Below are 27,064 nucleotides of genomic sequence, written 5' to 3' on the forward strand. Positions count from 1 at the left end.
GTCCATTGGACCCCAGGCGCCTTTCAGAGCTCGTCTTTGATGGAACACACTCAGCGAGGTGACGAAACTGAGGCCATGAAGGTATCCCTTTTAGGGTTAATTAAGAATCATAAAACTGCAATACAATAACTTTGATATAAGGTGAAATAAAGTTTTAAAATATCAAATTCGTTTTTTGGGAGTTTTGGCAGTCCCTTTGTATGGAGCCCGACCAATGTGAAACAGCTCGAACTGATGTACCTGCGGCTGGGGTTAAAGGATACTAGTCTTCTCTTTCATTAGCTTATAAGAACGCAAGCAAAAAAGGAGATGACTAGTGTTCTTCAACCCCATCTCTGCACACGAGCTCGAACAAAGTGCGGAAATTTTCTACGCGTCGGTGAGAGTGCAGGCCTAATAGCGAGTCGCTATTTAGTGACTTGGCCACTATTATAAGTCACAGAATAAAAATAACATTTTCTCCCAGAATGTCTGGAACTGTTATGAAAATTTCACCAAAAATTCATCAAATATGAGACATTTTAAATAAATTAGGAATTTTATTTCAATTTCATTGGATTTTCAAGATAACCGTTGTTTTCTTCTTGTAATTTTTTAGAAGTTTTCCAAGGGGGTGGACGTGGAGAAATATATCAGCAATTCCATCAAAATTGCTCAATAACTATCTGTTATTTGTTTCCACTGATTCATTTTTGTTCTAAATTTTGAAAGGATTCTTGAAATCATATTTGAGAAATTCTTACTCAAATTTTTTCACAGCCTTTGTCTATCCATGTTTTCCAACAAGTTTTCCAAGAGTTTCATAAGAAATTCCGCATTTGGTGCACTGCCACAAAAGTTAAACATTGTAATATTTTTTTTTTTTTTTCAGTAGCAATTTTAGAAAATATCACCAAAAAATGATCTTTTTAAGGCAAAACTGAACGTATTTCCTCATTTTTTGGTTTTTGATTTTTCATTAAATAACGAAGATTGCTTCGTTCAAAATCGGTTTTCGTACTCATGTACAGTATGCGGCAGGAAAAAATGCGAAAGTGTTTTTCAACTTCAAACCTCATTTTCGTCCATTTGTCATTAACCAATCTATGTTTCAACGTTCCATGATCTATAATGGGCTAGTTTTCTGAAAAGTTAATTAAAAAATTTCCCATTTTGGTCACTAACCTTTACAGGGCGGCGCCTGAAGATGAAGACAACCAGAATTTTCAAACCGCAGAAAATCGCACAGATCGCTAAATTTCGCATCTGATAAAACAAAATTTTTGATTTTCTCTACAATATCATCAAATATATGTACTTATTTCATCTGGTATGTGAAACTACATGGCTCTGGATCAGTGTGGTCTGGTTGTTCATCGAATTTGAGCTAATTTTGTTACTGTTATAGTCATTTTGTTTAATGACCATTGGGCGCGCAGTTTATTGATATCCGCTAATTAGGCCTACATTATCACATGTTAAACATCAAATATGTTCATTTTTATTTTTCAGTGCTAGAATATAGACATTGACTGATACACTGTCATGAAAAAATAGTCATACATATCCCATATTTAGCGTGTAATAGTGCCTTGAACTTTTCGCATTTTTTCCTGCCGCACCCTGTAGAGTACGGATCAAGGTATCTCGCTCCTGATCTTTTTTCCTGGTTCTGCTAAAATGGAAAATATTTTCCACCACGAAAAAAAAAAACAGAAGATACTGGATCAAGGTATGTTTGTAAATATTTCTTCATTATTTATTAAAAAAAAAAATCAAAAATAAAAAAATGAGGAAATACTACGTCCAGTTTTGCCTTTAATCGGTCTACAAGTACGAAGGAAATACCCGCAATTATGTTCATAGAAAACTATTAAGAATCTTGTTTAATAAGCTTCTGTGTGTGTCTTCTTAAATGCCTCAAAAAAAATGCCAAAATTATCAACCTTTATAAACCTGAACATCCGTCAAAACTTTTTTCTAAAAACTGTATCAAGAATTTTCCCAGAAATTCCATCAATGTTGCCCAAAGGGTTTCTATCGGAATCGACTAAAGAATCAATGTTGGCACATACATAATATGCCCATCTAGTTCTGCACAATAAATGCTAGAAAATTGTAGATAGATGCAGCTTTGTACATACAACTTGGAGCATGCACATTTTTCTTGATTTTTTTTATTCTTCTTCTTCTTAGTGTTCTTTGACCACTTCCACGGTTATTATTTGAAGGGCTTTCTTGCCTGCAATTGCATGAATTTGTACATTGTGTGGCAAGTACAATGATACACTATTCCCAGAGTGTCGAGAAAAGTTTCCCGACTGGAACGGGAATCGAACTCGCCATCTCCGGATTGGTGATCCATAGTCTTAACAACTAGGCTAACTGGAGACCCCTGCAGAAATTCTACAAGAACTTTTTTCAGTATCCCTCCAAATACTTCTTCGGGATTTTTTCCAGGACCTCCCTCCGAGATTCTTTCAAGAACAACTTCTGGGATTGCTTCAAGAATTCATTCTAGATTTCTACGGTATTTCCACCGGGAGTTTCTTTTGAGATTTCTCCAAGAACATCTTCCGGGATTTCTCCAAGACTTCCAAGATTCTTCTTTCGGGAGCTCCATCAGGGTTTCATCCAGGGTTTTTTTATCCTGGGCTTCTGCCAGGAATTGCTTCTGGGATTTCTTCAGGAACTCCCTCGTGGATTTCTTCGAGAACTTCTTCCGGGATTCCGTTTGGAACTGTTTCTGGGATTCCTCTTGGAACTCATTCCGGAAATTCTTCTGAAATAGGAAGCAATCAGTGAAGTACTAGATTGAAAGTAGTGAGCTGGATTTTTGTATGGTGAGATAATCAATTCTCCGTTTCTGCAATGAAATGGTGCAAACAGCGTGGGTTATATAATTTCTTGCCTAATTTGATGCTGTTTGAGCAAAAGTTTGGTTAACTGTGTTGTTGAAGTTGTAAGAAATAAATAATACAACAACACAGTTAACCAAACTTTTGCTCAAACAGCATCAAATTAGGCAAGAAATCATATAACCCACGCTGTTTGCACCATTTCATTGCAGAAACGGAGAATTGATTATCTCACCATACAAAAATCCAGCTCACTACTTTCAATCTAGTACTTCACTGATTGCTTCCTATTCATTCAGAAACTGCTTCAGGAACTTTATCCAGGATTCATCTAGGAACTCTTTTCTGGATTCCTTCAAGAGCTTCGTTTGGAATTCCTACAGATCCTTCTGGAAATCCTCTGGAAGTTAAATCTGGAATTCTTCCAGATATTTTCAATAGAAATCGTCCTGAAGTTTTTGAGGGATTATTTTGCGAAATTTCTCCTGCAGTTTTTGTTTATGGATTTCCTAATGAAGTTACTACAGCATTTCCTTGGAGAAGTACTCTAGCATGTTCCTTCTGGTTTTTATCAGAAGCTATTAGGAGAATCTCGGATGGAATTCATGGAAGATTTCCGGAACTCCATGAGAAATCCCTTGAAGTTCCAGAAGGAATTTCAGGAGAAATCCTGGAAGGAGTTCCTGAGATGGAACCGGTTAGGAATCTTAGAAGAAACTCCTGGAAGGATCTCAGAGGCAACTTCAGAAGGAACCCAAAAAGAATCACAGTGTAGTTTCCTGAGGAATCGCAGAATGAAATCTTAGATGTTTGCTGGGGTAATCTTGAAAGGAGTAATCCTAGAGAGATCTCGGAATAAATTTCTAAAGAAATTTCGGAAGGAATTTAAAAAAAAATCAGGAACTCTTGAAATCCTTTCGCCAGCACCTCCTACAACCGAAACAATCTTTGAAAGTATTTCTCAAGCAAACCAGGACAGAATCTCTGGAAGAATCCCGGGAGTACTTCCTGGATGAACCCTGGCAAGAGCTCTAGAAGGAATCCCAGGAAGAATCCTTCGGGAATCTCAGAAGAAAGTCCTGGAAGAACTCCAGATGAAACTTTTGATGGGTTCCTAAATAAAACCCCCAGAATTAAGTCATCAAGAACTCCCTGGGAATCCTACAAGAAACTCCTGGAGGAGTGTTGGAACAAATTTGTGAAGAAATCGCGAAGATTCCTGGGATTCCCGAGGAATCCCAAAAGAACTCCTGGAGGGATGCCACCATGCCGTCATCAAGTCATAAATCAGCACATTTTCCCACGCACGTGCACTCCATATATTAAATTAAATCAAAGCTGGCAAAATTCTTCTAAGTTCGAAAGCTGACGTGTAAGTCCGAATCGTAAACAACAAGGGCACGAAACGTCAAAAACTTCGAAAAAATACCATATTAACCGCCGTATCAACACGGTAGTTCACACTACCATCACCTGATGGGCATATTTCACGAAACATTGCGTTGCGTAACAACATCATCAGAAGGTGCTAAAGTGAAACGTCAGGCGCAAAGAAAATCGATGCTAGCGCCTCTGGTTGTGAAGGACTTACGACACAACCACAACTATCACGGTGTACAAAAGGTGATATATTCCCGAAATCCGACAGTTTTTTGATGACGTAATTCAAATCGTTCATATGCGATCTAGTACTCCACACCAATTTGATCAACGTACATAAAAGATGATAAGAACGACGTCACATGCTTACATCCAAAATATATGTTTACACAGGTTACTAGCCTGCCTTGTGATCTTTATGCCGTGCACAACTATGTTAAAAGCGTGGTGTGGTCGATAGAAATTTTGCCAGTGTTACGTCTGTTTGTCTGTGCCATCAGTTTTTTGTATATCGAGATAACAGTCATTCTCGTTTCAAACAAAAAAAAATAAATATTCAAAGATTCCCCAGCGTTCTGGTTGTTTATTTATCAAACATAACTTATTTTGCGATAAAAATAAAGCGCTCTCTGAAATGGATGAATAAATACAATTCCAATATGTATTATAGCTGAGCATTAGCTTAGCATACATTACCTTGCACAGTGTGCAACGAATTTACTCTAGATTACAGACATAAGCGCAAGACGACTAGTACGATAGCTACGCGCAACGTTTTCGTCACGTGTTTCTGATTCCGCTTACTTCCTGCCGGCAGATTATCTTCACCGGCCGAAGCGCAGCGAGCCAGGCTACTTTCTGTCAATCATGCTCGCGCTTCGTCGTTCAATTTCGCTGACACCATGCAACCTGCCGTGGCCGGTGTAATGCCGGTTGAATGCGGGGGAGTTTAAAATCCAACATGCACTCGTGCTGGGCCAGTGGCAGACGACCAACAGAGAATGAGTGACTACATGTTACTGAGTTGACTTTCGCGACTTTCGGCACGTACTCGTCTGATTTTTTCAGTTGAACACATGTTGTTAAATGCTTGAAGGAACTCCATCTGTTGAGGTACTTGCGAAAGACAATTCTTACTGCTAAGACTCAACAACATTTGTCGGAGGAATTCCCTCAAACATATATGTAGTAGTCGGCATACCGCCCCACAGTTTCATGACGAGATAAACGAACGGTGTATACATTATTCAGGGGAGATCCATATCGCGAGGTGGTTCAAAGTCCACACATTGCTACCGTGAGCGTTGTCTGTTTTGGTTGATCCCGCGCCGCTACCCAGTCTTGGATCCTTACTGTTTTGCTCAGCGTGCATCTGAACAACATCAAAGAGGCGATTTTCGTTCACGAAAAGCAGTTTGTTTGTTTTGTTTTCCGAAAACCCCCAGTGATCATTTTAGCGGTAGCTTTACTAGATCACAGTTGCCCAATTCCATGTAGAAAGTGGCCAAAATACTAAGTATGTCCTTCCAAAAGATTATTTTGATAATTGAATTTTTGAATGCCATTTCATGTTCAAATTCAACACTTCTTACATACTTGTTATAAATAAAGGCTTCAAACGTTGTTTTGTACTTCATGGTTATGCAAGGTAAAGTAAGTATTTTGTAAGAAACTTAAGAGTGACTAAATCACAGACAAACAGACATACTACTCAAATCGGAATCATCGCACGATTTAACGGTCATTTCAAAAATATAGTGTGGTTCGGACTGTGCTCGCATGTGTCATGGTGGCGCTGGTGTGCCTCAATTTTGCAGAGAAATGTCGTGTTCGTGCCGATCAATTTTTACATAAAATGACTTAATCATGAACCTTCATTCATGTTTTATGAATGGATGACGCCACGGGGGAGTCGTCACCTGCTAATTTGTTACATCGAGCCAAGGGAAACAACACCTGCAAATGAATGCTTCGGATTGAGCTTTATAGAGGGTGCTAGTGAGATGCCAAACGATGTTTTTGAAACAAATTTCTTTAAGTAATATGTCTGTTTGTCTGTGACTAAATTACAAACACATACAAGACTTTGAATATTTTATGATTTATAACTCAGTCACGGAAATAATAATGACCAATGCTAAAACGGCTCAGTTTGTCCAACCATGAACTAGGTGGCGGTAGTGTGCAAACGTCAATAAATGTGCAAACGCCGCAGTTGGGCTGTCGGTCAACTATCAATGTATTATTAATATAGTAATCGTTGCACTGATTTATTTTGCACCATTTATATCCAAGAAATGAATTCGACAACGAAAACTACACTTTTACACTCGTCAATTCAGAGTCGCCGAACGAATGCCGTAGTAATGCGTCCAACGACATCTACGGCCAAACACAACACGACGGCCAATTCTACGGCCGCCGGCAGCCGAAATGGCACTTTATTTATAGCTCCCTTGCAGGCGGAGGAAATGCATTTTTCAAATTATCTTTCAAATTCCTGCGGCATCATCGAATTGGCTGGCCTGAGCAGCACTCACAGTCGTTGCATCCATTCTATCGGCGTGTGCAGTATTTTGGATAATGTAGGTACAAGAACATCGGCCTGCTGTACGGTGACAAAACTCATTAACAAATCTGGCTGAACTAGAAGATCTGACAGCGTTTGAAATTTGCAATGAAAATGTCTAAATACGACAAAAACGGTTTCCTCTGAATGTAGCATGCCGTCATGTCTACATGAAGATTCTTTACCAGGAGGTTCTGAACCCACAGCGTGGAAGTGGCGAGCGCATGTACAATTTTCGCATTTGCTATGTCACTACAGTACACCCCCACTAATTAGACATGTTTTTTCTAGTAGAAGAAGAACTTGGAGGATATAAAATCGCCAACAAATTAGCGAGAACATACATGTTGGTTGTGACTTGTATGGCTGAATTACGAATATGCACTTGTTATATCAGTGTGACAATTGGCGAAGACGATTACATATAGATCCAATAGAAAATAGAACCATCTAGTAACTGCCTGTACCTGCATACAGTATGTCATAATGTTATGGAATTTGAACACAAAAAGCATTCAAACTGGCAACGGCAGTCGCTGCTCAATTAGAATGTGTCATCATTCGTGATAGTACAATTTGCTCAATTCAAGTGCACCTGTATGGGATGTTAGTATAGTGCGGGCAAGACCGACGACGAACGATGAGTAAATTGCCTTCTAATTAGTGTCGTCGTCATCTTCCGTCACTGCACTGGTGGTGTATGTTTGAGAGACCTGATAGGTGGACAAAATGCAAACAGCTGATAAAGACTCATTTATTCCGTTCAGTATCACCCAAGGCTAACATAACTGATTCACTTTGCTTCTGATTTTCGGGTTGAATGCATTGATCACAAATATTGAAAATTGTACACTGGTACTCAAAATATACACTCATTTCAGTTTTTACTCGATTTTAGGATTTTTTTCAGAAATTTTCCGGAATTCCTTCAGCAATTACTTCAGGATTTTTTTTGGCGTTTCTTCAGGAATATATCAAGAAGTTCTTTTTGGAATTTCTGCAGATCATTCCGAATTTTTGCAACTTCTTCTTGAAATCTCCAGAGGTATCTCCAGAGATTCCGTTTGCAATCCTTTATTACACCTACGAACCTAACCTCAAAACGACTGACAATTCTCAGGTCATTTTGACAGATGTAACATAAGCATGAAAAGGACAGCAACAAGATCGATAAAGTAGAATATATTATCCGTCTTTTTCGTGCATGTGTGTGGTCTGTCAAAATGACCTGAGAAGTGTTAAACATTTTCACGGCTAGCTTTGTTGGTGTAATAAAGAATTCCTTAAAATAACCCTTGAAGAATTACTCCAGTATTTTTATGTGATTTCATAAAATACTTATGTAAAAATTCCCGCAGGGATATCTGAAATTATTCCTGCGGGAATCTCTGAAAGGATTCCAGGAGATATATTTGTGGAGGAACCGCGTAAGAAATTCCAAAAATAAGCCTCTCAGAAATTTCTTCAGTAACTCATTCCTAGAGGAAGCCTCGAAAGAATTTCCGAAGAAATCGCTGGAAAATATTTGAAATTTCTTAAACATATGTATAGAGAAGTTTCTGAGGAAATCCCTTGCTTACATTATTGAAAAAAATCTCAGATTACTGAAGGAATCTCTGGAGATATTTCTGTAGAAATTCCTGAAGAGGTTTTAGAAGGAATTCTTACAAAAAATCATGGAGGATTTTCTGATATAAGATTCAGAGGAATTCGTGAACGGACTTTTAAAGGAATCCCTAAAAGAATTACTGGAATTACTTAAACTTCTGCAAAGATTCGCTGAAAAATCACTTGAGAAATTTCTTTTGAAGTTTCTAGAAACGGAAGAGATACTGTAGGAATTTATGAGGAAATACATGCAGTAATATCCGGAGGAATTTCTGTAGAAATTTCCGGAGCCATATCTGCTGGAATCACAAAAAATCATGAAAGAACTTATGGAAGAATTCCTGTTACGAGAATAATATGGAACTCTACAAATGCTCTATTTTATTTTTCACTTGGCGCCCAGCCGTGAATGAATTCTCAGATTATTTCAATAGAAGAAATTCTTAGAGTTATTTCTGGAGGGGGATCTTCTATAAATTCCGTCCGGAGGCTTCAGCGAAGTGTGACAATTAATACATAAATTTTAGAAGTCCTATACAAAGAGTGTGCCATAGGGCAGAGGGCATTTAAGAAGAACATTTTTTTTCGTGTCTGTGATTTATGGACTTTTTTTTAATTCTTCAATCACTTAACCTAATTTACAGCTCTATTGTCCACTAGGGCACTGCGTAAGCGATTCCAATTAGAAGCTGTACTTACACTTTGTACAGCGCCTACATGTATTCTATACTTATTGTACTATATCGAACTGGTTGCCGTTGCGCTGCTTTCACTTTGTACCCTATCATGATAGAATGATGAGCACGAGGATGATGATGTGTGGCTGTTGGTTGTTCCTGTTTCCAGTCCTATTGGAAGTCCATTATGGGTTGACGTTCGCCAATGTCCAAGTATCCGGGTGCATTTGAGCCATGGGCTCAGAAGAGAATCAGTGTCAGCTGCTCTCAGGGGGAAAGTGAAACTGACGAAAGTGCCGGGGCTGAGATCGAACCCATGACCATCTGCTTATATTTATGGACTTTATAAGGAATAAATGGAGCCTTTTAAGAAGATTCCCAAAAAAGACTTTTTCAGAAATTATAAATACACTTTGTTTATTAAATAAAATGAACTGTTCTGATGATTTATACCAACTTCTTTCAGAGTATAGCATATTGTACGCCATATTTTTGTATTCTCTTCAATTGTCTTGTTATTTTGAAGAGCAGTCGAGTTCTCTAACAATTAACTTCATTCTCCAATTTTGCATTTGCACAAAGGTGTTTTTTAATGATTAAATAATAAAAAATACCCAACTTTTTATCATACTCGCTTTCTCAACAAGTTGTCTTAGGAATGCCTCCTTCAAAACCTGAGGAAAATCGATAAAGGCATTTCCACAACATTTTTTCGAAGATCCACTTTCTTTTTAGAGGTTTTCCACGGAACATGAGAACAACCACACAGCTTCTTAGCTTTTATAAACACATTTCATTTAAACTAATTTATTTTTTCTGCTCATTCGATCCTTAAGATGGCAAAGCTAGTCGTACCATAAAAACAAATGAAGTAAGCAATAACTCAGACATTCGTTTGTTTAACGTTCGTTGCTAAGGACTGTTCATTTAAGAAAGTGGACACCTGTTTTTCAATAGAAAATATGTATTTTCGAACAAATTCATAAGTTTATTTTTTATAAATGACAATCAACATACATGTGGCCAAATTCACGTGAGTGTGAACATTTACTTCGCTTTTCGGAAGAACGCTCGGACTTTCCTCTTGGTACCTCTCATTAGATTCTGCACAACTTTCTCCGTAACTTTTCGTTGTGCTTTTCGTTGTGCCACAGACCAAATTTTTTGAATTAATCAACAGAGCTTGCTTCTCTTCTATCTTTCTTAAGATGCCGCTTGATTATTGTCCAGTATCTTTCCACAGAACGCTGTTCAGAGAAGTTTTGTGGATTTTGCCATTTTTCGACAAAATCGCCTTTTTCCGTCTTGAGCATCTCTAGTGTAGAAGAAGCGTAATAAGCGGATGCCAGATCCGCCTAAAACAAAAGAGGATCCGTATGCTTTCGGTAGATGGGTAGAAGTCGTTTTTTGATGCATTCCTTTCTGTTATTTTCACCGTTAATTGTTCCCGTTGTGAAATACGAAGAACTCTTTAAGTCACATGAACAATTGGCTTGCCACACCAAATACTTTTTCCCAAATTTTTCAGTTCTGATGTAGCCTACATCATCCGGCACATCTGTCCCCTGCTTAGCGTTAAAAAATTGCGGTCCCGGAAGTGTATTAGTAAGCCAATTCTCGAAACGACAACTTTTTGGAACACCATTTGTGCAGAATTAATCTGCTAGTCGCAAAGCTAATACGACCTATCACTCGAAATTTCTTACTTTTTCCGTTTTCTTTGAGTGTGTTGCCGAAGTGAACATTTTTTTTACACACTGAGCAAAAATTCACAATTTTTTGTTTAGTTTTAACTCTAAACTATTGGTAAACAGCTGTCCACTTTCTTTAATGAACAGTCCTTACTGGTGTTGTTGAAAAATTTGAAACAAAAATTTTTGCATTTAGAAGGCCGGAAATGATGGTTCTTGATCAAATATTCCAGTAAAAATTACTTTTACCAATCGAGAAATATCTTTTCTTATTGATACAGTTATTATGTGTGGAAACTAAATATCTTATTTGAGAGATTTTTTTTCTTTTCTATGCTACATTTTTTGACCACTTTGTGCAACTTCAAATTGTGATCATCTAGTTTACAGAGTCCTATTTCTTAACTTTCACACGAAACATCAACAAAGTTGGTATTATTTGCTTCGTTACGTTATTTACTATAAGAGCTAGAAGAACTTTTTTAGGTAGTAGTTTTTCGTAAAAAGACATGGTAAATTAAATTTTCCATGAAAAAAAATTAAAAATGTTTCAAAATCTCAAAATGTTTTTATCTTAAAAAATCGGTATCCTGGAAAAATAGAAAAGCTTAGGGATGTTCAAAAATAAATAATAGAAAATTCAAAAACCAAAACTCATCAAATTGGGAATAATGAAGAATCGCTTTCCAAAACTTGTTTAAATCGATTTTATATGACGAAAATGATATTTAGATCAACATTGAAAAAAATCTTTTAAAGGGTTAAACATGGAAGGTTTTCTAGATGATGTCTCTAGATGAATTTCTGAAAAGTCTGGAGGAATTTCTGAAGACATTCAGGACATTTTTTGAAGGAATCCGTTTAAATTTTTTGCCAGGAATCCCTAGAAGAATTCTTTAAAAAAATACTTGTATCATATTAAATATTCTGTAGGATCGGGAATAAGACTATCAGTCATCAGAAAGGTGATTCAAAGCTTCAATCATTAGGCTAACTGCAGTTGAGCCGGGAATCTGCCGAGGGAAATGTAAAGATGTGATCAGGAATATCGACGTAATTTCCAAAAATATGTAGGAAAATGTGTTTGTGCATCTCATGAGAATATCACCAAGAATATCAACATAATCCGTTAAGGCTAACAAAAGAAACTCGCTTAGTAATAAACGGAAATAATCAAAAATCTTAAGCAGAAATAATGAGATTTTTTTTCCTTCTGTTTGTTTTACAAATCGTCAAATTAAAAAAAGAACGCTTAGAAGCATTTAAATGCTAAATTAACTATTCTCCGTTTCTTGGCAAATTTTGAGGCTGGAAGTCAGCTTTCTACAGAAAAATTATTAAAAATATCGAAGGGTAAGGTTCAAAGAAAATTACATAACATGTAACATAGATCCGCGATCAATATTACTTTAAGAGTTAGTATATTTTTTTTTCTTAAAATGCTTCAAATATCCTCAAACATCTTTGAAGACATCATTTCAATCCAACAAACCGTTTTCGAGTTATAATTTAAAAATAAGGTTTTTTACATACCTCTTTTTTGAAGAATATTGCAAAAAATAACAAGAAAACATTTTCAGATAGAAGCCCATATACACGCAAAATTTTATTTGGACTGAAAAAGGTCGCGTCTACACGATTCGTGCGTTGAGCTGAAAATGCTCAATAGTTACATTTATTTCATTGAGTTTTGGTTTTGAGTGTTCGTTGAGCTATCTCATAAATTCAATTCATTTCTATGATTCTTCTTTTTCCAATCATTTTAAAATGTTTGGAAAAATACTAGCCAACATAATCTTTTACAGGAGTTTAAGCATCTTAGCTATTGAGTTACCATCTACATTTCTCCCTGACCGACCCAGTGCGAGTTTGACAGCATTGCCTTGCCGTCTAGCAGCCCTTCGGCGGCGCAAGCGGATGTTCCCTTCCTGCGTGTAGTAGTTAACTAGTGCATAGTGACTACACAGTTAGTCACTGCCAAATACTAAGTTCGCCATCCACAACAAAACGCTCGTACAGCTGTAGATAGTAACTAGTCTACGCTCCCCAAAACACAGACAGCACAGACTGCGGCTTAGTCACTTAGTCAGTTATACGAGATTTCGCACCGACTGAGCGTGAACTATTCACGACGTTATGTCGGTCGCGCCGGTCTGTAGGACAATTTTGCGCTCATCTTCGTGCCATCCTCCGCGTTGTGGCGGGTAGCCGCGGGCGACGCGACGTATTCTCTCGCTCGCTGAGTGGGGAGTGTGCTCTAGAATGCATCGACTTGTTCTGAATTCTGAAAGTTAATTGTCCATTAACCTTCACGTACCCGACCATCGACAACTCATTTTCAAAATGCTGCCATTTCGTCAATTTTCATCCGATTTTTTTGAAGTCGCCCTCAATCGATCATAAATTAGTGCAAGTTTATTATACTCAAGTGGCCATGTAATATCCAGAACCATTCCGGAGATATTCCGGATTGTACTGGGGCCAGGGGGTGGGGGAGGTGTCTGTTTTGCAAAATGACTAAAAGTGATTATTTCGTGTGTTATTGTGTATGAGAGGCCCCCGCCGAACCTGTTCCAGGTGTTCCTATCCGGCCACATCAGATGATACATACTTCAGTGGACCTGGTGTGATGGTTAGAACACTTGACTATCACGCCGAGGACCTGGGATCGAATCCCACTCCCGACAAACTCGCAAAATGTGAGTTCTTCCTTCGGAAGGGAAGTAAAGCGTGGGTCCCGAGATGAACTAGCCTAGGGCTAAAAATCTCGTTAATACAGATAAAAAAAAAAAAAAATCTACCCCATTCTCTTGAAAGCATAAAGATTGATACGTCGCACGGCATGTTTTGGTTGCAAATCAGAAATGTCCTCGATGACGCATCCGTGGAACCTATGCTAGATGTTCCGAGGTGGCCATATTAGTTGGTACAGACTTCAGTCGATCGTATCTGACGCACTCATTCGAAATCACTAAGATTGATAGGTCGCATGGCTTGTTTAGGTTGAAAGCCAGAAGTGTCCCTAATGAGGCCCCGCGGAGCCTGGCACGAGGATCCGGATGGGTCAACTTATTCAAATCTGGTTATCGCAGTTGTGTTTCACTGTTCGCAACAAGAATTTCGCTGAAAATCGATGATTAAAACACAATAACACACGAAATAATCACTTTTAGCCATTTTGGCAACCCTCCTGACTCAATCCGGAATATCTCCGGAATGGTTGCGGATATTGCATGGCCACTTGATTATAATAAAGTAGCACCAATTTATGATCGATTGAGGGCGACTCAAAAAAAAAATCGGTTGGAAATTGATGAAATGCCAGCATTTTGAAAATGAGTTGTCAGGGGTCGGATACGTGAAAGTTAAGCACGTTTTCTTCTCGCATTGACAGCCTTCATTTTTTGTTCATATTTGAAATATTATCTGTGGCTCGTTTTTTTTTGCGTTTTTGGTAGATTATTAAAACTATCAATTTAGCAGAAACACAAACTGAATACATCGCTTCGTCATTCAAAGTTCTCCTTTGGGAACAACAATGAACAACCATGTGACTCCATTGACTAAGTTCAAACTCGATGGAAGCGCATGATCGTTTATTAAATTGATTCTGGTTTAAACATCATAGGCTAAAAACGTTTAAATGTAAAGATTTTTGCAATAATTGGCAATATTATATATGCCAGTGTTGCAGTGTAGATACAAAGCATGGTAATGACTGATTCGATTCTATCAGTTCGTTCAGAACCGTTCTACCCTATCTCTCGTTCTCACTCAGCTGTAGTGCCGCTGATGCCGCGCTAGTCGCCAGTCAGTCGCGGACCTGAATCTCCAAAAACACTGAGTCTGGCTATAGTCCGATACGCAGCGCCAGCGTAGTAGCGTAGTACCGACGACGACCGGGCGGACACATCAGTACTCAGTAGTAGTATTTCGACGGAGACGTCTCTCGCACTCTGCTGACCAAACTGGCGCAAAGTGCATTTTCTTTTTCTGGGGGACGACGACGATCAAAGCTATTAATCTTTCCTCATTTAGTAGTTTCTCTGGGGTTGTAAGTAGGTAGTGTGTGGTGCATTCTCTGTGCGTGTGGATTGCAACTTCATTGAGTATAGTTGTTGATTGCTAAACTGTGTCTAACCCTGGTGCGATCGGTGTGCCCCGAAAGGAGCGCACACAGTTTCGTCCATTCAGTGTGGAATAACAACCCCGATCATCGGAAAGTAAGTCTCTAGTTTGCTAAGTAGAATGCTAGTTAAGTATTTGATTTTCATTCTCTCTGTATATTGAGCTACATGTTCTATGTGTGTTTGTTCGCAGTTTTTACTTTTCTGTTTTACTCTCGCTCATCAATCGTGTGCCGCGCCGAAAGGAAGTGTTCACTTACTCACTGTCTCTTCTTGTGTTCCTATTTTTTGCTTTCTCATTTCTCGGTTTTCCTCCCACAATGCCCACGGCGGCCCACCACCAACAGGCGAAGATCCGATCATGTCTGATCAGCAGCAGTACAACTACATGACGAGCGACGAGAACAAACCGTTCGACGACACCAACATCACCAATATGAGTATCGACCCGATGAAGGACGAGAAATACCTGGAGAAGATCATTTCCAGTGCGGAAAAGTACCACCCCTCGATGACACCGCGCGAGAGCACTCCGAACCCGCTGGACATTACCGTGACCGATAATGTCAACATCACACGCAAGCCGATCCATGTCGGGTAAGTGGTCCCAAGTTCTTCTACGTTGGCCATATTTTGCGCGTACACCCTATTTCTATTCACATCACGTTTGCACTCTGCGCAGGCAGCATTTCAATTCATATGTACGTTCGTTCATTCAGCGTTCAAAACAAAAATCGAATCGCTCATTTCCACGGATGCTTTTCATCTCTCGAATCACCACCGTACCACCCCCTTCACAGCATCACGGACAGTAATCCCTCGAATAGTGTGCGTTTGGAACATGTATAGACGACTCTTTTGAATAGTCGGAACCTCCAATAGTTGAAGTCTAATTAATTTTGTGCACATGACTGGATCAGATGATAGGTGATAAATTAGTGTCTTAATATACAGTTGGATCTAGGGGTTGTGGGGGTAGAGTGAACAACCTGCGCATTTTGGTCGTTTCCAGTGAAAATGCTGCAAAATTCATCTGCTTTACCTAGTAGCATGGAAGTTTTATACTCTTGAATTCTAGTAAGGGATTGTACATATTTGAAAAATATTGTTTTCTTCGATTGTTTTCAATGGGGAAAATGGATATGTCGTTAAAAGTTATGTAACAGCATCCAGCTTTTTACGCTTGATTAGGGGTGATTCATTTTTGACGGATCTTGCCGACAGCCCATGCAGCAACACAGTAGCCAGAAATTTCAGTTCATTGCTCCCGGATTGTCAAAAATTTTCACCATATACTTTTTCAGCGAGTTTAGAACGTTTGTTATGATTTAATAAATTATTTCTTTTTAGGATTGTGATCGGTATTCGCCACCTTCAACCGTGAAACCAGTTGACACCGAGGAACTGTACTTAACCTTCGTTACGCCCGCTCAGTCCCATGAACTCCCAGCCCTAAACTTTCCACCGAGGCATCGCAAGAAGGGAAAACAATGAATTACGATTGTGGTTTTAATTAAGAGATTCCTATCGTCCCTATGGTCCCAATTCTGCCCAATTACAACTGTATTTACGGATAATTCGTGTATGGTGTCAGTGTGGAATCCCGATGATGCTGCCGCCTGTTCGTCCAAACTTCCGTTGGGCCCTCGTGGAGTGCAAAGAGGCTCTAGGCTGTCTGTACGTGGCTTGCGTGGTACGATTTTTCCACCGGGCTAACATACGGGCCCGGGACACCTTTGTTTCCCATCCCACCAGATGCTCTTCCGAAACCTGAACGTTCCTTTAGTTTCCATCCGACGCATCGGATACACTATTCGTCACCGGGTGGTGGGTCGTGTGGGTGTATAGTCTCCGAACTCATCTCAGGAGTGTTTAATCTCGCCGTACGCATAAAATTTCTCCAGGAATTTCCATCGAAGATTGATCCAAGAGTTTCCACCGTTGATTGTTCTAAGAGCTCTCACCGGGGGATTCCGGTGGAAATTCCTGAAGTAATCATCGATGGGAATACCTGCAGCAATCGTTGGTTTGACTTTCTGATGAAATCATCGGTGGGAATTTCTGGAAAATTCCCCGCTGGAAATACCTGCAAGAATCACCGGTGAGAAAACAGAGGAATCCCTGGTTGGAATTCCCTCAGGAATCCCCAGTAGGAATTCCTGGAGTAATCTACAAAGGGAACTCCTGGAAAAATAATTCTCACTGTATTCTCACTGAATTCTGCAGTAGTTCCTTCCGAGAATCCTCTGACGATTTCTCCCACTACCAATGGACCAAAAAAACTCCAACAATTCATTTTGGAGAATCTTCTTTACCGGAGTATTCGCCAGAAATTGCTTCTGGGGAATCCTCCAGCAATTTTCTTTAAGCAGAATCTTCCGAGAATCTGTTCCATCCGATCACCTCCGGGAAATCTTTACGAGGAATACTGGAATACTCAGGCAATCTCTTCGATGTATCATGTTTGTTGTGACGGTAGCATTGGTAACCAGGGTTACACCAGGTGAAATTTTTTGACAAATCTGGAGCAGTGAACTGGAATTTCCGGCAACTGTGATGCTGCAAGGGCTGTCGGCAAGAATTGTCAAAAATGAATCACCCCTCACCACAGCGTAAAAAGCTGGATATAGTTTCTATGTTTTTAATTACAAATTATCGAATTTCATACGAAACCATTATTCTGTTTGTTGATACAAATGATTCTCGAGTTTACACATAATTTTCGTGAAATTTGAACCAACTGTCCATTTTATCTCCAACGTCCGAATTTTTAAAAAAATATTTCTCAAATTTGTTGTAAACAAAACTCAAATTTTGTTTTAGTCAAATATAATTTTCTGTTTGTTCATTATTGATATATGTTTTTTTTTATTTGCATCTTCATTTAGATTTACATGCTGCAAATATATATAGTTCAACTTTCGGAATTTCTGAAAAAAATCAGAATATCGAAAATCAGTGGAAAATTTAGAAATTTTGACCACCGAAAGTTTGATAAATTCACAAGCTATCTGAACCAATCTGTATATTTTTCTAAAGCGATTTCTAAAATGTTGACTTTTGGTTATATTTTGGTCCTCTAACACCAATAAAATACATATAGAAAAATAAGTTAGAATGAAGGACGAGAATAAAATTTTCATGAACAATGATCAGTCCATTCAACAGTTCTATAATTCAAAATGTTTCAACATTGTATGTTTTGGAGTGATAACACAGTGAGCCTTCAATTGAAATTGTATCGCTGATGTTCTGCAGAAGCATAAAATTTGCACTATATCTCTAATGACGTTGTTGAGCTGATATGTTTATCTAAACCCTAAAATGTGTAAAATAATTTCTTAAATCTTTAGAGTAGTATTGGAGCTGGAATGGCTTAATTTGCATTAGAAACTTGCCAAATTATTTCGTTCGACTGAATCTGTTGGGTAACGATCGAATTTAAGGCCCCTAGAGGACATTAGTTTGAAAATCAATCAAATTCAGAGGATGTTACACATAATAAACATATTAATATGACCGCAAAAGCTTCCACTACACAACCTGAGCCGCATTTACTTGAGCTTGAGCTTGATTGACCGCCCGTAGATGCTACTCCAGTATCGCCAGACCAGCTACACTCACACAAGGAACCAATGAGATATCTGCCAGGGATTAGCAGGCATCTTCAGTGTGTGAGCGTTGATGATCTTCTATTGTCGTCTCGGTTGAAACCCGAAATTTCCCCAACGCGACAATCGCTTTTTTCTCCAAATCCGTATGGAAACCTAACATAGTGCGCTGGACAGCGGACCTGGTCCTCTATCCAGCTCACTATGCCCGACGTACGTCCGACGCACGGTTTAGGAGAAAAACGGATTTTCGCGTGTCAAAAATTCCGATTTTCAACTGTACGAACAATATTTTAAGCGACAATGGCGCCTGCCACGTCAGATTGCAGGCCAGAGGAAGGGGAAGGAAGTGATGATTGCAATCATTTATATACACATCAGACCAAATATACCTCTGCGTCTGCACAAATTCATGCGGATGTCGAAGTGTTGGTAGGAATATGGTTGGCAGTGGGAAAACACATTGGTGCGTGGATGCCAGGCGTAAGGTGATAGAATTGTGTGTTTTATTATTCTGAAGATGTGCGACGCAGTTTGCATGATTGCATAACTCGTAGGCGTTATCTGATAGATACTGTGCAGTGAAAGTTAGAAGGAAGGGAAACGGAATTTTTTTTCAATCCATTTCTGGTTCTAGCTATGGCAATGAACGAACATATGAATGTACATGGATTGTATATCTAGAGAGGAGGGAGAAAGTACTTAGAAAGATACGTAGTAGGAGGAAAGGGATGGGCCAGAGATTGAACCCAGGACCTTCTGCATACGAATCAGAAGCGGTAGCCTCTTGACCACCAAGCCGGTCTCACAATGGGTCCAGAGCCGCATTTACGAAGACAAAAATGTTTGTGCATAAACCTTAAGTTTTAGATGCACGATTTCTTTGGTAAAGTTTCTTCTTATATTTTGAGCTTTTTTTTCTCACCATTGTGAAATTAGGGTAGTCCCACTTGTTTAGCTGATCCAAACGTCTTCTTTTTAATAAAGCATTGTCCACCTTAAATCCGGACGCTTAATATATTTTCTAGTGGTGCTCTCAATGATCACAATTATCTTTCTTTTACAGCATTCTGATCATAAACTCGTCTTATGACAATGGTAAAAATTTCTTCGATTTTCTTGCAACGAGTGATAAGTTATTTCAGATTGAAGACAAGAGAAGGAAAAAAATCTTGCACAAACACGTTTAAAAATTAGCGTGATCAGGTACGACAGCCACGAAAAATGTTAATAATTTCAAAACCATTATGTGTTTTGTGCATAGATGTTGGTAATCATGGCATCAGGAAGTTTTACCGTAAAATCAAAGCTTGAGTTCGTTGATTAATCTGCTTGGAATTCAAAGATTTGGCAGGAAGTTTGAACTCTGGGCATCGTTTTTTGATAACAAGATGGTGAGAACAATTTTTTACAAGTATAACAGCCTCAAGGCTCGCGTACTGCTTTTCAGAAACGCTCACAAGGGACCTGCAGAGGTTTTATCTATTTTGATGAGCTGTCACTACAACCGGAGACATGCAGTCAGCAGTGGTATCGTCACAGATGGGTAGTGTTTAGCAACGAACAAACATTCAAATTTCGCGTCTTCTCAATTCACTGAATTGCCCCTAATTTTGCAATAAGAAAAATGTTTGGCAATTTTCTTCGGAATCCTAATCAAGGTACTCACAACATTGCATTGATGACCTGATTGTTGGAATAACATGCCGAAGGGATTGATGCTAAAATTTACCACCGTTGTGCAGATCTTTAAGAAGGAAAACATGGAAAAAGCATGAAAAATCAAAATAAAAAAAAGTCAATGACATTTTTTTATGAAAGTAAAATAAATAATATTTGTTTTGAAATATACGTGATTTTGTCCGTCCGGATTCTAAATTGACAATGCCTTTGTTTTATATACGTTTGCAAAGTGTCCTACAAAGTTATAAAATAATTTTTTTCTTCGAATGAGTGTAATCAGTTTCGTACCTTTTAAATCAGCAATTAGGGCGGAATTAAACCCGAGCAGAAGAGAATACAAACAGCATAGTAAAATATGTTATTTTGGCATGATAACTGTATAATGGAATCAGTAATTTTTATGTTATTAGCATATCTTATTATGTTATAATCTTGTCTGTCATAAGCGGCAAAATAACAAAAATCATAACAAAAAAATGTTCCTGGAAGACCAGTTTAATAACATGTTTTGATAGATTCAACAACAACTTAATAACAATGAATCTGGCAGTGAATTTGAATATTTGTTATTGTTATGTTATAGTTCATCACATAACTGTACATTTTCAATAGTAGAAAAATAACAAAACTTCGTCTGCAACAAAGTATATTATTAAAATGTTATTCAATGGATGAATCTCAATAACTTGATCATAACAAAATAAGATTGCCCAACAAAAAGTGTTATAGGAAAGTAATACTTTGATAAGTTGATAATAACAAATTATGATATAAAAACAGGCTATGTGATTCTGTTGCTATGAATTTGATATTCTACTCTGCTCGGGAAAGGTACGAAACTGATTACACTTATTCGAAGAGGGTATTCTGCTTAGAGGGTTCGAAAAGTCGGTACAAGATTATGAAAATATTTATTTGGAGCAAGTTGGCCGGAGAAATCATTACTCCATCTCTTATGGTTCCTTAAAAAATCATGTTAGGGTAATCCATAAAATTCAGTTTTCTTACAATAGCTTCTAACTCATTCGTTTCTTGTAAAAACTTTGTTCCGAGTACTTTTAGAACTATCAGTGACGCATTTTTTTAAAAGAGCGCAATGTTCTATCTCTTATAGTCAAAAAGTGTTTTGTTTTTTAGAAAATTTTCAGATAACAGGAAATGCCGCAAAAGATTCTTCTTGAACATTTTTAGAAACTCCTGTAGAGTTTCCTTCAAAAATATATCCAGAGTTTCCTTCGGAAATATATCTAGAGATTCCTCCACAAATTTAAAAAAGGGTTCCCTCATAAAACCTTCCATAGAATGCCTCAGAATTTACTACGTGGATTCTTTTAGAAAATGCTCCGAGTTTGTTTTTGGAAAATCATCCACGGATTGCTTAAGAATCTCTTCCAGCGATTTCCTTAGGTAATCAAAAGTACCGAGCATTTCTATTGAAATTCCCAAAATGTTTTTTTTTTTCGGAAATCCTTTCATTCCAGAAAATCTTCAAGCGAATTTTCAAGAAATTCGTCCATAGAATCCTTCACATATTCCTCTAAGCATTATTTCAGATATCACAAAAGGAACCATTAAAAAAAAGTATCTCGTGGATTTTTTTTTCAGAAATTTCTTCAGGGATGCTTCCAAAAATATTCGAAAATTTCTCCAAGGATACCATTGAAAAGATCTTCTTTGGGTTCCTTCACCAGTAAATCTTTAAGTGATGCAATCAAACATTTTCGCGTTTTTTTTTTAATAATTCCTCTTTAGATTCCTTCAGAAATGTCTCCATGATTTGTTACTTAAGTTTCTGCAGAGTTTCCTACTAAAAGTTTTCAAGCTCTGCCTTGTGAAAATATTCCATGCGAAAATATTCCAGAATTTATTTAGAAAAGTTTTGTTTTTTTCCCCAAAATTACTTCTTGAAATCCGCACGGTTTTGTGTGCAGAAATTACTCCAGATTTATACATTCTTCCAATGAATTTTATAGACAGTACTCTAAGAAATTTATCAGATATTACCTGAGATATAGTGTCAATGGATCCCTGCAGAAAACCCACCTACCCAAGTAACACACATGTTATATAAAAGTTACGACAGCGCAAGTTTTGGTTGTATAGAAGTTTATTTTACGTTATTTCAACACAATGTTAGAATTACGTAAAATAAACTTCTATACAACCAAAACTTGCGCTGTCGTAACTCTATTATAACATGTGTGTTGCTTGGGTAGCTTTTTAAAAGAAGAGAGAATTCCCCATTCTGAAATTTCTCTATGATTTTCTTCTGCAATAAATCCATTTATTCTTCCAGATCAGCAATAGATGATAGGAAACCTCAGGAACATGAATTCGATAAATAATATCATAGATAATAATCATGGTGTAGTGATAAAAAAGGCTTTCAGCCTTATGCTACGCGAATAATTGTAATGAAATAAATAAATAAATAAATAAATAAATTACCCTTAGAGATTTTTTTTAGGAATTCTTCTAGGGATTCCTTCAACAGTTATTCCTTTACGAACCTCTTCATGGTTTTATAAGGATTCCATAGAAAACTCACGCAGGAATATCTCCAAGAATTTCTTCGCTGATTCCTCCAGAAAGGAGGATTCCTGCAGAAATCCCTCCACATATTCTTTCTTGAATTGTATTCGTGATACCATCAATAATTCCTCCAGGTATTCATGCAGAAATTCCTTCATAGACTTTTTTTTTATTTTCAGCACAAGGCTAGTCTATCTTGTGGAGATTGCTTCAGGAATTACTCCGAGGGCTCTTCTCAGTATTATCTCAGATATTTTTCAGGGATTTTCTTCTAGGATGATTTTTAGAATTTATTCATAAAACCTAGAGAAATTTTAAAAAGTGATTTCTCCAAAAAAAATTACAAAAAAATCAAAAGCAGATTCTACTAGGAATATTTCCGGAAATTTCCAAGGCAGTTTCTCTAGAAATAAAAAATGGTAATAACGCAAATGTCTTCTTCCACCGACTTTTCGAACCCTCTAAGTAGAATACCCTCTTCGAATGTGTGTAATCAGTTATTGTACCATTTAATTCCGCCCTCTTTTGCTTATCCTTTGACAGATACGCATATTTCGACTACCACTTGTAATCTTCCACAGTGTCAGTTATCCACTGCATTTACGTAAAATTTGCAGTCACAGAAAAGCGAAGCACAAGTTCGGAATGTTGGCGACGATCTAAAATAATCCACGCTTTTCTGTGACTGAAAATACCTAGTAATAGCACGAATTGTAATGTCCCAAATGAGGGATAACGTGCCTCTGGAGCCGGCCTGCTGATGCCTGGCCCAGTATGGGGGCACTAAAAATTGGAAATTGAGCTCTGAGTTCACCATGATCACACCACTAATGGTGTTTTCAGAATGCTTGGTACCCTTAAGAATGCTTCCAGGAGGATATTAAGATGCTGTTATCATGCTTCCAAAAGTTTTTGAAATTTCAAGTATTTTTGTGTTTTGGGAACTTTTATAATAATTCACCAAAAACAGTTTCGATGAGGTTCAACAGAATCAGCAGAATATTCTCTGGCTTGAGGACAAGGTATTTGGAGTACATAGCGCAATTTTCTAAAACACCGTTTTAAAGAACCATTCAACGGATATGGTTGAAAACGCATCATTATGTTTGTTCACTGTTCAGTCATTGTAAACATCGGAATGCATTTTCATCCAAATATTTAAAACGGTGCTCTAGACAAGAACCTTGTCCTAAAAATTGCGCAGACTGTAATGTTTTTTTTTTTTTTCAACAAACGCGTGTTCACTGGCACAATTTTTATAAATATTATTTTTTTTTGTTGAGAACAACCTCATAAAATCACTTTGTTCACTAAGTTTTTCTATACATTTTTGAGAATTTTTAAATGTAACCATGCCGTCTTTAAAGAAAACACGTATTTTATTATCCATCATTTAGGAATCGCTAAGAATCATTGAATAAGTTAAAAAATATTGAAAATGCTGACGTTTTCTTGAACTTTGTTGGATACAGAAAAAACACTATGTTCACTTGTGAGAAAACTATTTTTTTTTTCATCTCACTTCTAGGTGGATCACTGACACTGACACTGATGATAGGTACTTCCAAAAGAAGGGGTCTTATATTCCAAACAACCTCGTTTAACACTACACTTTTAAACCAGTTTTTAAATCCAAGCTGTTTATGATAATGAAATCGGACCAATTGAAACATCATAGCTCAAGAACGAAGCATCGTAGAAACAAAGTTTTTAATGAAAATGAAAGCAAATTTTCTCAGGAATCCAAAAAAAATATGAAGTGGAAAAAGTTTTCCACAAAATTTTCCACCGTTGAGAAAATTCATAAAGAAAAGCCGGAAAAACTATGTCCGAACTCGTGAAAATTTTTCAAAAAAATATTTTTGGGAATGTAATTTTATAAACTTTGATCGCTGAAATTTTTGGAATGGACTTTTTTTCTCGTTACTGAGTTATGGTCAATTGTGTGAAAATGACCATGTAAGCCTATATTATGGCTTTTATGGCACATTTGGACATTTTTCAACAAAATTGGCCATAACTCAAAAACGAAAAAAAGTGCTTTCCAAAAATTTCAGCGGTTAAAGCTTATAAAACAACCTTCTCAAATATATTTTTTCAAAAATTTTCCACGGGTTCGGGCATAGTTTTTCCGGCTTTTCTTTACGAATTTTCTCAACTGTGGAAATTTTTGTGGGAAACTTTCTCCAGTTCATATTTTTTTTTTGATTTCTGAGAAAATTTACTATCATTTTCTAAAAAAAAACCTTGTTTCTACGATGCTTCGTTCTTGAGTTATGATTTTTCAAAGTAAGTAGTGTCAGGGGAAAAGAAAAAAATTCCACCTGAGTTTTCCGGGAAAATAGGTGACCCTGAGTTTTCCTCAATTTTTTTTTGTTCATATATCCATGAGCTCTGTCCGTGGAAAAAGTTTCATGAAAATCTGATACCCTTCGGTCCAAACCCGTATGGTAATAAAAAAATCCCCTGCTCTCACTTCTTTTCAGGCTGAGACGGGCTAGGTCGCGTCTGTTTGCTTCGATATTAGAAAGAGCGAGACACGTTAAGAAGAATTTTCTAAAAAAAACAATAATAATGTAGGTAGTTTTAGGTTGAATCGCTTGGAAGTTTAGAAAGACGTAAAATTACATTTTTGACTTGTGAATTTTCGTTCTTGATGTCGCTTTTGAAGTAACTATTGTAAATTTACGTTTTTGATGTCGCTACGTCAAAATATATCAACTAGTAAATATAGTTGTCATCATTGCACATTCTCCCAAATCGCACTATTCGAGGAAAAACTGTCCCATACCTCGCAGCAGTCTGTCCGTTCCGTTCATATTTGTGTGTACAGAGGTCATGTTCTTCATCATCTTTGTGGTCTCTTTTTTCTTTCTTTTCTCTCATCTCACATTCCCTAATATACAGCAGGACACTCCTGATCCGGTAACCCCAATTTCTTCCATTATTCATACTTACACGCATATCGCTGATCGCTGAATATCTACATCTATACCTATTATAAATACCTCCTCTTACCTCTACTGCTCATCGCCACCTTTTGGTCTCTGTGTCTGCTATACGTAGTTCGTGCTGTTTTTTTCTCGGTGTCTTTTGGCTGCTACCTACTTAATGATTTCCATTGATTTGATTTTCCTTCCATATTAGTTTTCGGTGGCATTTGTGGTCCTTATTTGCCGCTGCTACTGTTTGTGCAACGTTCCGATACCAACAGCAGCGTTCGATATTTTGCACGAACACGATTGCCAAATTTGATTACCAGATGTGTGATTTATAAATCAGTTACGGGTCAGCAAATTCGCTATGTCGGCGTTTATTTTAATTTCGGCTGCCGATGTTGTTTTAATTTCCTTCCAGACATATTTGTTTAATTTTGATAAAAAAAATATTGCTGATTAAAAACATAGTCTTATGATCGACAAATTAGTGTTTTATTCCAGTTTTCAAAGGCAAAACTTGAATTAATAACAGTATTAAAACCTCCATAAAACCTCATCTCAATCCAATATTAATCCAGTTCAAACTCAATCCAAATCCAATCCAATCCAAATCCAATCCAAATCCAATTTAAATACAATCCAAATCCAATCCAAATCCAATCCAAATCCAATCCAAATCCAATCCAAATCCAATCCAAATCCAATCCAAATCCAATCCAATCCAAATCCAACCCAAATCCAATCCAAATCCAATCCAAATCCAATCCAAATCAAATCCAAATCCAATCGAAATCCAATCCAAATCAAATCCAAATCCAATCCAAATCCAATCCAAATCCAATCCAAATCCAATCCAAATCCAATCCAAATCCAATCCAAATCCAATCCAAATCCAATCCAAATCCAATCCAAATCCAATCCAAATCCAATCCAAATCCAATCCAAATCCAATCCAAATCCAATCCAAATCCAATCCAAATCCAATCCAAATCCAATCCAAATCCAATCCAAATCCAATCCAAATCCAATCCAAATCCAATCCAAATCCAATCCAAATCCAATCCAAATCCAATTCAAATCCAATCCAAATCCAATCCAAATCCAATCCAAATCCAATCCAAATCCAATCCAAATCCAATCCAAATCCAATCCAAATCCAATCCAAATCCAATCCAAATCCAATCCAAATCCAATCTAAATCCAATCCAAATCCAATCCAAATCCAATCCAAATCCAATCTAAATCCAATCCAAATCTAATCCAAATCCAATCCAAATCCAATCCAAATCCGATCTAAATCCAATCCAAATCCAATCCAAATCCAATCCATACCCAATCCAAATCCAAACCACATCCAAATCCAATCCAAATCTGATCCAAATCCAATCCAAATCCAATCCAAATCCAATC

General features: G+C 37.5%; 1 protein-coding gene across 8 annotated transcripts in view; it reads left to right on the forward strand.

Annotated features, from left to right (window-relative positions):
- The window catches only part of LOC109417689 (ankyrin-3), a 591,898-nt gene that overhangs the window by 310,720 nt on the left and 254,114 nt on the right, over positions 1–27,064 (forward strand). For 7 of the 8 annotated variants that reach the window (XM_062850447.1, XM_062850452.1, XM_062850453.1 and 4 more), the window contains one exon: positions 15,237–15,486. In XM_062850447.1, the coding sequence (XP_062706431.1) occupies positions 15,237–15,486 (250 nt within the window). Of the gene's footprint in view, positions 1–15,236; positions 15,487–25,622; positions 25,641–27,064 lie in introns of all 8 variants that reach the window. The other variant, XM_062850448.1, reaches the window with a different exon arrangement.

This window comes from Aedes albopictus, chromosome 2, assembly GCF_035046485.1.
Source record: "Aedes albopictus strain Foshan chromosome 2, AalbF5, whole genome shotgun sequence".
NCBI classification, from domain to species: Eukaryota; Metazoa; Arthropoda; class Insecta; order Diptera; family Culicidae; genus Aedes; species Aedes albopictus.